At 41.8% G+C, this 13,798-nt stretch overlaps 1 protein-coding gene across 1 annotated transcript; it reads left to right on the forward strand.

Annotated features, from left to right (window-relative positions):
- The first annotated feature begins 12,371 nt into the window (after positions 1-12,371).
- LOC132624215 (uncharacterized) lies at positions 12,372-13,199 on the forward strand. The gene is made up of 3 exons (XM_060339028.1): positions 12,372-12,489; positions 12,571-12,689; positions 12,780-13,199. Exons 1-3 carry the CDS (start codon positions 12,372-12,374, stop codon positions 13,197-13,199), a joined length of 657 nt encoding a protein of 218 aa, XP_060195011.1.
- Positions 13,200-13,798: the final 599 nt, after the last annotated feature.

The following is a 13,798-nucleotide window of genomic DNA, read 5'->3' on the forward strand; positions in this document are numbered from 1 at the left end:
CTTTATTTCATGCAAGTCAAGATTATTTCTAATTTTCCAAATGTGCGAAAACACGGGATATAACATCCTCCCCCCCTTTAGAACATTCGTCCTCGAATGTTAAATTAATCTTATAGGATTTGAAAAGGCTCCGGGGGAGTTTCTGTTTATAGACAACACATTCGTTATTGAAATAGAATTTAACAAAGATTCGAGATTACCTGAGGGCATAGGGAACAAATGAGGGTATTTCTTCTTCATCTCCTCTTCGGCCTCCCAGGTCATTTCCTCCCTATTATCGTTCCGCCACAGCACCTTAACAGAGGCTACATCTTTGTTCCGGAGCTTTCTTACCTGGCGGTCCAAAATAGCTACGGGCTGCTTCTCATAAGATAACTGCTCCGTCACCTGAATATCATCCGTAAGAAATATTCTGGAGGGATCACCAATGCATTTGCGGAGCATAGATACATGGAATACCGGATGTACCGCTTCCAAATCAGATGGCAGATCTAACTCATAGGCGACATTCCCAATTTTCCGCACAATCAAATAAGGCCCAATATAACGCGGACTAAGTTTGCCCTTTCTGCCGAACCGCATTACGCCTTTCATAGGTGATACCTTCAGAAATACCCAATCACCAACCTGGAATTCCAAATGACGACGCCGTTTATCAGCGTATGATTTCTGTCGACTCTGGGCTGCCAATAGTCATTCCCGGATAAGTTTCACCTTATCAACGGCCTGCTGGATCATATCCGGGCCGATTAACTCTATCTCGCCAATATCAAACCAGCCGATAGGTGACCTGCATTTCCTACCATATAAAGCCTCGTACGGAGCCATCTGGATGCTGGAATGGTAGCTGTTATTATAAGAAAATTCAATCAATGGCAAGTGATCCTCCCAGCTACCTCTGAAATCAATAACACAGGCCCGCAACATATCTTCAAGCGTCTGGATAGTGCGCTCGGCCTGTCCGTCACTCTGAGGATGGAAAGCTGTGCTCAGGCTCAGCTGAGTCCCTAATCCTTCCTGAAAAGATCTCCAGAAGTTCGCTGTGAACTGAGCACCTCTGTCAGTGATAATAGATATAGGAACTCCATGAAGTCGCACAATTTCTTTAATATAAAGCCTGGCATAATCTTCAGCGGAGTAAGTAGTTCTGACGGGGAGAAAATGGGCTGATTTAGTCAGCCTATCAACAATAACCCAGATGGAATCATACTTCCGTGGAGTGCGAGGCAAACCTGTAATGAAGTCCATATTAATGATCTCCCACTTCCACGTCAGAATTTCCATTTCCTGCAACAGTCCACCCGGTTTCTGATGTTCAATCTTGACCTGCTGACAATTTGGGCACTGAGCGACGAACTCTGCGATATCCCGTTTCATACCATCCCACCAGTATAGGCATCTAAGATCATGGTACATCTTCGTAGACCCAGGATGAACAGAATAGCGAGCATAGTGTGCCTCGTCCATAACCTGCTGCCGCAACCCTGCAATATCAGGTACACACAACCTGCCTCTGTATAGTAAGGTTCCGTCTGGTGTAAACTCGAATGGAGTCTTCTCCTTTTCATGGGCTGTGTCTCTGTACCGAGCTAAAATAAGATCTTCATATTGGTGTCGCTTAATATCTTCCTTAATGGATGATTCAGAAGCCCCTCGGACAGAAATCCGCGTACCTCCAAAATCGGCCAGACGAACCCCAAGATTAGCCAACTGATGAATATCACGTACTATCTCTTTCCTGTCTGGCTGTAAATCTGCTAAACTGCCCATATATTTCCGGCTGAGTGCATCTGCAACAACATTAGCCTTACCCGGATGATACAGAATATCCACATCGTAGTCTTTCAAGAGCTCCAGCCACCTCCGCTGCCGCAAATTTAGTTCTTTCTGCTTAAAAATATACTGGAGACTCTTATGATCTGTATAGATATCAACATGAACGCCATATAAATAATGTCTCCATATCTTCAGAGCATGAATCACCGCTGCAAGCTCCAGATCGTGGGTAGGATAATTCTTTTCATGCTTTTTGAGCTGCCGGGAAGCATAAGCTATAACTCTGCCGTGCTGCATCAATACACAGCCTAATCCCATGCCAGAAGCGTCACAATAAATAACATATCCATCGGGTCCCTCTGGAAGAGTCAGAACTGGGGCTGTAGTCAGCTTCTCTTTCATCAACTGGAAGCTTCGTTCACAAGCATCAGTCCACTGGAACTTGGCTCCCTTCTGAGTTAGGCTTGTCAAAGGCGCTGAAATCGAAGCAAACTTTTCCACAAATCTTCTGTAATAGCCTGCTAATCCCAGAAAACTACGTACCTCTGTGGGCGTCGTGGGTCTAGGCCAATTCTTCACGGCTTCAATCTTTTGTGTGTCCACCCGGACACCATCAGCTGCAATAATATGTCCCAAGAATGCCACTGAAGCCAGCCAGAATTCACATTTAGAAAATTTTGCATATAATTTCCGATGCCGAAGTACCCCAAGTACCGCTCTCAGATGATCTGCGTGCTCTGCCTCGGACCGAGAATAAACCAGGATATCATCGATAAATACAATTACGAACATGTCTAAGAACGGCCTGAATACCCGGTTCATTAAATCCATGAATACCGCAGGAGCATTAGTCAGCCCAAAAGACATAACTCTGAATTCATAATGCCCATATCTGGTCCGGAATGCTGTCTTAGGAATATCAGCCTCTCGTACCCGTACCTGATGATAGCCTGACCGAAGGTCTATCTTCGAAAAATATTTGGCGCCCTGCAACTGATCAAACAAATCATCAATTCTGGGGAGGGGGTATTTATTCTTTATAGTTACCTTATTCAGCTGCCGATAATCGATACACATACGCAGCGACCCATATTTCTTACGCACAAATAATATCGGGGATCCCCAAGGCGAAGTACTGGGTCTGATGAAGCCTTTTTCTAACAGATCCTTCAACTGCTCTTTCAGTTCTTTCAATTCTGCCGGTGCCATTCTGTACGGGGGAATAGATATCGGCTGAGTATCTGGAAGCAAATCAATAGTAAAATCTATCTCCCGCTCTGGAGGAAGGCCTGGGAGCTCATCTGGGAATACATCTGGAAATTCATTAACCACGGGAACTGACTGAAGAGTCGGCGTTTCTGCTGTCAAGTCTTGTACCCGAACCAGATGATAAAAATAACCCTTTCTGATCATTTTCTTCGCCTTAAGGTATGAAATAAACTTACCTTTCGGCGATGCAGTATTACCTGCCCATTCTATAACTGGCTCCCCAGGAAACTGGAAACGAACTACCTTATTTTGGCAGTCAACATTAGCATAACAGGAGGCTAGCCAGTCCATTCCCATAATAACATCAAATTCAATCATATCTAACTCCACCAGATCTGCCTTAGTATCTCGGCCGCATATAATTACATAACAGTCTTTATATACCTGTTTCGTTACAATAAAGTCCCCGATCGGTGTAGCTACCTCAAATGGCTCTATAGGCTCGGACGTTATACCAATTTTACTAGCAACAAGGGGCGAAATATATGACAAAGTCGAACCTGGATCAATCAATGCATACACAGACCGAGAGAAGACCAATAATGTACCTGTAACGACATTAGGCGATGCCTCCTGGTCCTGGCGGCTGGACAAAGCATAAATGCTGTTCGAAGGACCGCTAGTACCAGAAGCTCCACCACGGTCTCTGCCGCGACCCGCTGGTGCTGAAGTACCTGGCCCCGTAGGGCGCATAGCCACTGATGAAGATGAAGACCCGTCGGCTGATCCGGTAGGCTGCGCTGCACCACCCGAACTACCCTTATACGGGCAATCTCTCACAGAATGGCCCTGACGGCCACAAGAAAAACATGCACCGGTGGCTCTGTAGCACTCCCCAGGATGGTATCTTCCACAATAAGAACACTGAGGCCTAGGTGGCCTCGTCTGACCAGAACCCCTATCTGTCCGCGAACCTAAAGCCCTGGAGCTCTGACCTGCTCCTGAATACCCTGGGCCATCAAATCTGCGACCTGTAGGCTGTGGAGGTGCGCTCTGTGCCGGCTGGGATAGATGTCTGCTAGGCTGCTGCGGCTGCTGAGGCTGTCTGCCCCGAAAATCTCCAGAATACCCAGATGATCTGGCCCTCTTGGGCTGTCTCTGATCCTGACTCCTATCAGGCTGACGCTCCCTATGCCGGTCCTCCATGCCTTGGGCGTGCGCCTGAATCCGGGCAATATCCATGCCGGGCTGAGCAGCCAATACCAAACAGCTGTCGACAAAATAACGGTCCAGCCCCATAATGTACCTGTGCATCCTGTCAGCCATAGTAGCTACCACAGCAGGTGCGTATCGGGCCAATGAGTCGAACTCCATACTGTACTCTCGAACACTGCGACCCCTCTGTCTCAGCAACAAGAATCTGTCAGCCTTGGCCCGCCGTAACTCCGGAGGCAGAAAATGGCTAAGAAAAGCCGGAGAAAAATCATCCCAAACTGCTGGGGGAGCGCCGTCGCCTCTGGATAACTCCCATGACTCGTACCAATTAGCCGCTACATCATACAACCGGTACGAAGCCAATGTGACTGACTCTGTCGCAGAAGCATTAATCAAATGTAAGGTGTGCCACATCTTCCTGATAAACTCCTCAGGGTCCTCCTCGGGCTTTGTCCCGAAGAACTCTGGAGGGCCACAAGTCAAGAACTCACGGGCTCTCGAACTGTCACGCCTGTAAGCCCGATCACCTCCCAGTCCGTGCCCCTGAACCTGTCCTGCTACAAGTCTTGTCAATAGCTGGACTGCCTCTCTCATAGTCTGATCCTCAGTCCCTGGCCGTGGAGCTGGAGGCTCAGGTACTGGAATCTCGGGAGCTGGCGGTAGAGCCGCTCCTCGACCTGCAGCTGCTGCTGCTCCAACCTCCTCTACGTGTGGCGGTGTGGAAGAGCCCTCTGCCGGGGGCAAAATATCAGGAGCAATATGTGCATGGGCCCTGGTAACCCTCTGGGCCCGACTAGTCTCTCCCACAGCTGCTGCCTTGGCCTTTTGGGCCGATGTCGCCTTTTTTGGAGGCATAACTGCAAATGTAACAATTCGTTAGGGAGGAGTCATCATGATAACACAGCTCTATCGCACGATCTAAGACAGAAAGAAGGGTAGTATCCTAAATGCCCTGTAGTCTCCTGTTTATAGGAGTGGCGCACAACACACCGATAAACAAGACTCTACTAGACACGGTCTGTAGACATTCCGAGGACGAACCGCTCTGATACCACTTTTGTCACGACCCAACCCCGTAGGCCGTGACTAGTGCCCGATCTGGGCACCCAAACACATTTATCAAAAGCTATCTCAAATTTTATCTACACGCATTCAAATATATAGCAGAAGCCGACAAGGCTGTATTTCGAAGTTAGATAATTTCCAGAAAAATTTCGGCAGAGTTTCCTTTGTTTTACAGACTCTCCAAAATAACCCTGCGCACAGAAAATACCAACAGAAGACCACACAGGGCCAACGAAGCAATATTTAAACATATGCGGACCGGCCGCCGCGGCGAATGGGATCGCCCAAACACAACATAAGCACACATCTGTACAGAAAAACCCCAACCCACAAACATGTCCACAGACCTCTAAACAGACCGACAGAATCATATGACGGGACAGGGCCTCGCCGTACACACGAACGAGAATATATATATACAGTAGTGACGGACTATACCAAAAGATGGGCTCTGGATAAGAGAGCACTCCAAATAGCAGAATAAGATCCTAAGCGGACGGATCAGCAAACCTGTCGTCGGTACCTGCGCGGCATGAAAACGCAGCCCCCGAAGAAAGGGGGTCAGTACGAAATATGTACTGAATATGTAAAGCCTGAATTACAGAAACAAAATCATAACTGGTACAGAACGTACATAAAGTAAACAGAAGACCCAAAGTATCAGATAAATATTTTCAAAACATGCAGAATGTATACAGAAACATATGTCAAATCAAATCCGGCCCCTACCAAGGGACTCGGCAGACAGAACGTGGCCACCCTCCCGACGCTGGTGCCACAACACAGAAGAATCAGAAAAGGGGGCATAACCCCGCATCATAATATGTCATATCAGATGGCCATAGTAAATCATATCAGAACAAGCGTACATGGCACAGCATACTCCACAAACCCATGTACGCGTATACCTGCCCCCTCACATCGAGGCACGGCGAACAATGCAAAGGATCACGCTTGACAACATATCCTGGCCCGGGCTCAGTGTGGGAACATTGGGGCATCCACGAATGGAGTAGTGAGAGACTGATGCAATTAAAATATCATAAATGTTTCCATAGACTCGATGAGGCATATCAAAGACAAACCGATCCAATGAAGTCGGAAGGGATCATAGTAAATGAGTTTCGAGTGTCAAAACAATTTATCAGACTTAATGGAATATTTAAAACCATGCTTGTTAGGTAATGAGAATGGTAGTCAAAACATTTTGGTCAAATACCGTTCGAAAATAGGACTTAAGTACAATACGGGCAAAACCGGGAATAGTGGGCCCACCTCGGGACAAGCAAGGCGGTGGGCTCAAATTACATATTTTAAACATATGGGGTCACCTACAAAGGTTCTACGGACGTTCTATGGCTTTCCAAGTAGTTTAGGGAAAGTTTGCATGATTTTCAAGAATACAAACCAAAAGGGCTCAATCTTACTGAAGGAAAAAGCGAGATTTTCAATTGCGGATTCCGATGGGCAGAAAGTCTTTCGAGGCCCGAATCCGGTTCTAATACACTTAGGCATGCCAAAAGAAGGATCGGGTAGCTTTACATACCTTTTGAGCTTTGCACGCCTATCCAAGCTCACTCCCCGTTTCGTCGAAAATCTGCAAATGGTCACATTTACCAATTGTGAGTTATTGATGCTACGAATGCAACTTAACTCGTATTTGTCTACCGAAATTTCGGCAGCACCTCCCCTATACATATAGCACCCCCGAGAATTCAACTCGGTTCAAAACCATCAACCACAACCCAAAAACAAACATCAACAACAACAACAATCACTATAAACGCAATATAACTTATTTAGCCATCTTTTCAATACAATGACATAACCTTCACTTTAACCTTAACTTTCCAACTAATCTCAATGATTTCACATTCATTATCAATCTAGATCACCACAACATAGTTTAGAAGCATTTCATATCGTTTCCTTACATTATACACACGATATACATAATATACAAACTTTCCGCCAAAGTCATAACGCATTCGAAACTTCTAATCTTTGACTTACATATTCATAACATGATTCCATCTTCCAAATTCATCAATACCCATCATAATTTGCAACCTAATAACTTCATTTTCATAATGTCGTAAAATCATACTTAAGCGACATAAGTTTCTACATTCCATTTCAAAGCAAACTCATATTGTTTTACTTTCATTTACATTGCAAACATCACAATAACACACTAATACACTAAGCAAACTTAATTCATTTCCATTCCACTCCAACACACCACACGGCCATGTGCTCTTTTTATCACTCCAACTCAATTCATTCCACTTTCATTTCCAATATGTATTTCATCACAATCACAACTAGAATATAACACAAATTCAACACATTATGGCTATACAACATATACATACACACGGCCATACACTAATAACACACACCCACTTTGCAAACCTCCATTTCTCTATACAATCAACACATTTCTACATACTACAACACAAACAAGACTCCATAACACAATAATAAAGGATGAATTCTTACCTTCTTACTCAATCTTCTTCTCTTGACTATATGATCAAGTTGATGAACCAAGGGCTCCTTTCTCCAAGACAACTACACCAAGTTGAGAAGGGACCTTGAATTAGTAGGAATTCAACAAGAGAAAAAATTTTGGAGCAAGATTTTTGGTGGCTAATTTCTATGGCCAAACCCGAAACCCCTTTGTTTTTTTGCTCTTGCTTTGCCTTGCTTTGTTCTTTCTAATTTCTTGAACTTTCTTAAGGGTATGACTCATATAATTTTAACACATGGAAAGTTAATTAGGGCCATGGGTTTGGGCCATAGTTGGCCGGCCACCCTTCAAAATAATGGGCCTAATTTGTTTCTCATTTTACAAGCCCAAAGACTTGTGAATCAAATTTTTATAATTCCCGAAACTAATTTTCAAAATTCCAAAGTTGCCCTTAGTCTCCCTCGACACTTCCACATTAATATTCTTTCACAAACAACTCATGAGCTAAATGTAATCAATTATGACTTTATTTCATGCAAGTCAAGATTATTTCTAATTTTTCAAATGTGCGAAAACACGGGATATAACAATAAGAATATGGAGGAGATGACTTAGAAAGCTGAAGAAGATGTGAGATCCAGGTATCCACACTTATTTCCACTTCCAGAGGAAGTCCAGACAGAGACACCATTGCTTTCAGGTGCGTATTGTTTCATTTCTTATGATTACTGGTCGTGTGAGATCATTATTGTTATTGCTTGTTGTGGCCCAGTGTGGCGTTGTGTATTTTGGGTTGTTGTAACAGATTGGTAGTGGTGCAGTTGTAGAGGAAACCCTTCCGGATTATTTTTTGAAAGACCCCTAAGAGCTAATATTCGAGGACGAATGTTCCTAAGGAGGGAAGGATGTTATACCTCAAAAATTTTCACGTCATTTGTGTCGTAGGTAAACTAACATAAGCTCTAAAAGGTTATGGGACTCTTATAAGGTTAAGGAATACTTTTAACAAGTATTCAGCAAGTTCTAAAGGTTCCGGGATCAAGCAAATTGAAGGAATTAAGTTTGTCGATATTTTGGGAAAACTTGGCAGAATTTTGAACAGAAATTTTTGGTCAAATTTGAGAGAGATATATATCCTAGAATATGAGGAGTTATGAAATGCATAACCTATGTAAATTCAAGTTCAGCGAGTCTTCTTTCCAATGCAACTGACAGATCGCAATTCTGAGAAGTACGGAATAAAGTACGGCCCGTACAAAAATGTGCAATGTACGTACTTTTCCCGAATTTTCCAGAAAGTTGGAAATTTTGAATTTTCAAGTACGGGCTAGAAGTATTGGACGTACTTTGAAGTACGTCCAGTACTTTTTTGCTGTACTCTGCTCGAAATTTTCAGAAAATTTAAAGTTGGTGGAAAATTTTGTTTTTGGCCTATAAATTGATTTTCACGACCTAGGCCTCATTTATTCACTAAAATAAATCCCTAGTGACCTTATAATCTCTCTCAAACATCCATAAACACCCCAAATTAAATCAAGAGAAGAGCAAGCCATAAATCCTCAACTAGTTCATAGAAAGTGTTGGTTATTGCTTCTAGATGAAGTTGTGGTGAATAAGCTTTGGAGTAAGTTGGTGTCGCTAAAGATCTTCAAGAATAAGGTATGTTCTTCATCTTGTTTCTTATGTTGAGTTGATTTGAAGGTTAAACAAGTCTTATAAGTAAAAGGAGTCATGGAGAAAAGTCATAAAGTGTTGTGTTGTAGTTGATGGCTATGGATTGAATTTGAAAAGAAGTTTTGGATGGATTTGAGCCTAGTTCGAATGTAATTTCTTGGGTATGATATTGTTGATGTTTGGGAGTTGTTTTGGAGTTTGATGGAAGTAGGTGATACAGGGAAAATGCTGCCCAAATTTCGTTAGCTTACTTAATAGTTTAGTTTGATCTTATAAACGTTTCGATGACTTAACCTTAGTGTGAATCATCTTGAATGTAGATTTGCAAGCTCGGGAGAATAGACGTTGAGTGTTTAAGTAAGACGGCAAGGTATGTTAGGCTGCTCCTTTCTTTCTACGGCATGATCTGATTGATACAAACCCACACAAATGATATCCGTAATGTCCTTATTCCTAGAAATACTAGTAGCTCATGGTTCTTGATGTTCTTATGATATTGTTGACATTTGTCTCATGATTATTGATCTTTATCATATGGTTATTGATTTTATTCATTGATGTTGATCTCATCTTATGGTTATTGTTCCTTCAAGGTGAGATGTGATGATGATGATAGTTCCATAATGATAATCAGAGGTTTACTGACCTTATGTCACTGCGATTAAGTTATAGCTTTTATTTGGGCTCTCATGTATGCTTTATATATATGTATGTATTTTCTCACACCGAGCCGCGCTATAGTCGGCTGGGTACGGCACCTATTGTGCACACCAAGGTTGTGAAATGCAAGCGCTTCTGCGCTTAAAGCGAGAAGCGAGGCGCAGCGCAACCCTTATGCTTTTCTGCTCTGAAGCGAGGCATTGGGACTCTTACAGCTACTTCTCCTCAACTCTTTACGCCTCTTTCAAGTCTCAAGGTTAGTTTTCTCTTCTCTTCTCTTCCTTCTCTTCTCTTCCTCTTCTTATTTTCTCTCTTTTACTTGCTGCTACGACTGCCAGTTTCTCTTCTTTTCTTTTATTTTTTCAGTTCTTCATTGGGTTGCTCTTTTTTCTCTTCTTCTTTTCTATTTTTTTTTTTCAGTTCTTCGACTGGGCTGCAATTTTTTTATCTCTGTTTTGTAATTTCTTTCACTGTTCTGCCTTGTTTTTGTCTTTGTTCTTCAATTTTTTTTCTGCTCTGTTTTTTTCATCTCTGTAGACTATTCTGAAATTTATTATTTTGTTGTGCTTGTAGTAAATTCTGTTTTTTGATTCAATGGCATCAAGCCAAAAAAAAAAAAGATCCAGCTTGGGCGTATGGAGTTGCAATGGGCAGTAACACAAAAGTCCAATGTATCTTTTGTAAAGCTATATATAACGGTGGAATACATCGTTACAAGAAACATCTAATTGGTGGTTATAGAGATGTCAAAGTATGTCCAAGTGTTCCGGATTCTGTTAAGGAAGAAATGAGAGAGTATGCTGCGAAAAAAAATGAGTTAAAAAATCCAATGAGCTATGGAGCATCTATGGTTAATCTTGTTGATGAAGATACTCAAATGGATGAGGATGATGTTGATATGTCAATGAGGCCGCCTCTCGCAAAATGTCAAAGAAAGATTTCAACTAGTGGAAGTGGATCATCCACCGCTAGCAATGTGAAAGGTCCTCTCAATCTTTATTCCTCTCAAAATGAAAAGGGAAAAGGTGAAGCTTCTACTCTATATTCTTGCAGGAAGAAAATGAGAGACCGTGTTGTAGATGCTTTTGCTAGGTGGATGTATGATGCGGGGTTCCCTTTCAATTGTGTAAATCACACCAAGAGTTTTAATGAATTCATTGAGTTCGTAGGCCAATATGGCCCAGGAATAAAGCCCCCCACCTATCACGAAGTAAGAGTTCCCTGTCTAAAAAAAAGAGGTGGAGAAGACAAACAAGATTGTCGAGGAGCATAAAGTGCAATGGCAAACTTATGGATGTTCCATAATGATGGATAAATGGACAACCAAAAATGGGAAAATGGTCATTAATGTTTTGGTGAATTCTCCGAAAGGGAGTGTGTTTCTTGAATCTTATGACGCTAGTGACTCTTCTACCGATTCCAATAAGATGTTCAACTTGTTTGAGAAGACTATATTGAAAATTGGGAAGGAAAATGTTGTACAAGTTGTTACTGATAATGCAAGTGAGAATAAAAAAGCGGGCGACATGTTGAAGGGAGTGTTCCCGAACATTTTTTTGGACTCCTTGTGCTGCCCATTGTGTCAACTTGATGTTTGGTGACATTTTCAAGTTAGCCCCATATTCTACAGGTGAACAAGTGGTTCTAGTTTTCTTTTTTAACCTTCAGGTTAATTGTTTATACTTATAACTATGAAAATTTGTTTTTCTACAGTTTTTGCCAAGGCTGTTAAGATACATTCTTACATTAGTCAGAGGCCATTGTTGTTGAACATGATGAGGAGATACACAAACCAAAGAAATTTGGTGAAACCAGCTAAGAAAAGATTTGCAACAGCTGTCATGACTTTGCAAAGTTTTTACTTGCAAAAGAAAAATGTGAGAACCTTGTTCATGTCAACTGAATGGAGTGAGAGTATCTACGCAAAGGAAGCTCTTGGGAAAGAAGTTGCGAGACATATTGTTGGTCCATATTTTTGGAATGACTGTGTTCAAGCACTTAAAGTTGGTAATCCTTTGGTTACTGTACTTCGTTTGGTGGATGGGAAGAAACAACCACTAATGGGCTACATTTATAAGGCCATGGATAGAGCCAAAGAAGCTATTGAAAAGGCATTTGAAAAAATAAGAGGAAATATGGGAAAGTTTTTGAAATCGTTGATAAAAGGTGGACGGATCAACTTAATCAACCTTTGCATGCAGCAGCGTATATTTTGAACGTCGGGTTCTTTTATGTAAAAAACGAGAAGAAGGCTTTAGATAGCAAAGTGTGGGCAGGATATCATGCATGTATTGCGAGGATGGTGCCAGATGATGTCTTGCAAGACCAAATAGGGGAGGATCTTGGTAAGTACATGGCAGCAGATGGAACACTTGGATTACCTCAAGCTGTTAGAGCCAGAACCAGATTGTCACCACGTGAGCAAGTTGTTTCAGTTGTTTTTACTCTTTAGAGCTTTAACTTTTACATTACTAACTTCTAAACTAATACCTCTACAGTTAATTGGTGGATGCAATTTGGTCATGGAGTTCCAAACTCGAAAGAATTTGCTATTAGAGTTCAAAGTTTAACTTGTAGCTCATCCGGATGCGAGAGGAATTGGAGCGTGTATGAACAGGTGAAAAGCTATATTACATTATTAGTAAACTAAAGTGTATCTCAATTGTCGTAAGTACTCCTCTCAATTACTTTTTACAACTATGTGCAGATTCATACTAAGAGGAGGAATAGGCTTGAGCTAAAGCAACTCAATGATCTAGTGTTCGTTAAATATAATAGAACATTGGAACGTCGTTACAAAGCTCGTGATACCATTGATCCAATTTTGTTGGATAACATTGATGAAGCAAATGAATGGTTAACTGAAGCCCCCCAAAATCATGAAGAAGTAGAAGTATATGAAGGAGAAGGTCTCACTTTTGGTCATGTTGCTGTGGCAAGTGGAGTTGAGGAGGATATTTATGATTTTAGGGGGAGTAATTTAAGGAGCAAGGAAAAAGTAGCTAAAAGTTCAAGTAGAACCCTAATTGATGAAGCCTCTGATGAAGAAGAAGAAGAAGATGATGACCAATACAATAACTCGAACGTGATGACACTTCAAGAGATTGGAGATCTTGTTGAAGAATAAGATGTTGCTCACTTTGTGATTTGGTTTTGCATTTCCTTAATATGTTATGACTTATGAGGATTATTGAATATCTAGTTCTAGTATCTATTATTTACTTCTTAATTTAAGTTATTTATCTTTCCCTATTTAATATTTTTTATTTTTGTATTAAACTGCGCTTCACATGAAAAAAGCGCGTGCTTCGCTTCGGTGAAGCGAGGCCTCATCGCTTTTTTCCGCTTCTCGCTCTCCAAAACCTTGGTGCACACCACTGCAGTTGGGTACGGATAACATAGAGCCTATCATGGCCGGGTACGGATAACACCGAGCCTATATGGTCGGGTACGGTATTATGATATATATATATATGAAAATGTTTTTTTTTAACAGGAAGGCTTGCATGATATCCGCCTTAAGAAGCAATCAGATGTACAGGTTATTTCTCTTACCTCATATTATTTTCATATCTTTATATGTTTTTTTTTTTATGCCTTATATACTCAGTACATTATTCGTACTGACGTCTTTTTGTTTGTGGACGCTGCGTTCATGCCGACAGGTAGACAGAGAGACGGTACGGATCCTTAGCAGTCATCTCAGCATTTGCACAGGAGCACTCC

This window comes from Lycium barbarum, chromosome 12 (assembly GCF_019175385.1).
Source record: "Lycium barbarum isolate Lr01 chromosome 12, ASM1917538v2, whole genome shotgun sequence".
In the NCBI taxonomy this organism is placed as follows: Eukaryota; Viridiplantae; Streptophyta; class Magnoliopsida; order Solanales; family Solanaceae; genus Lycium; species Lycium barbarum.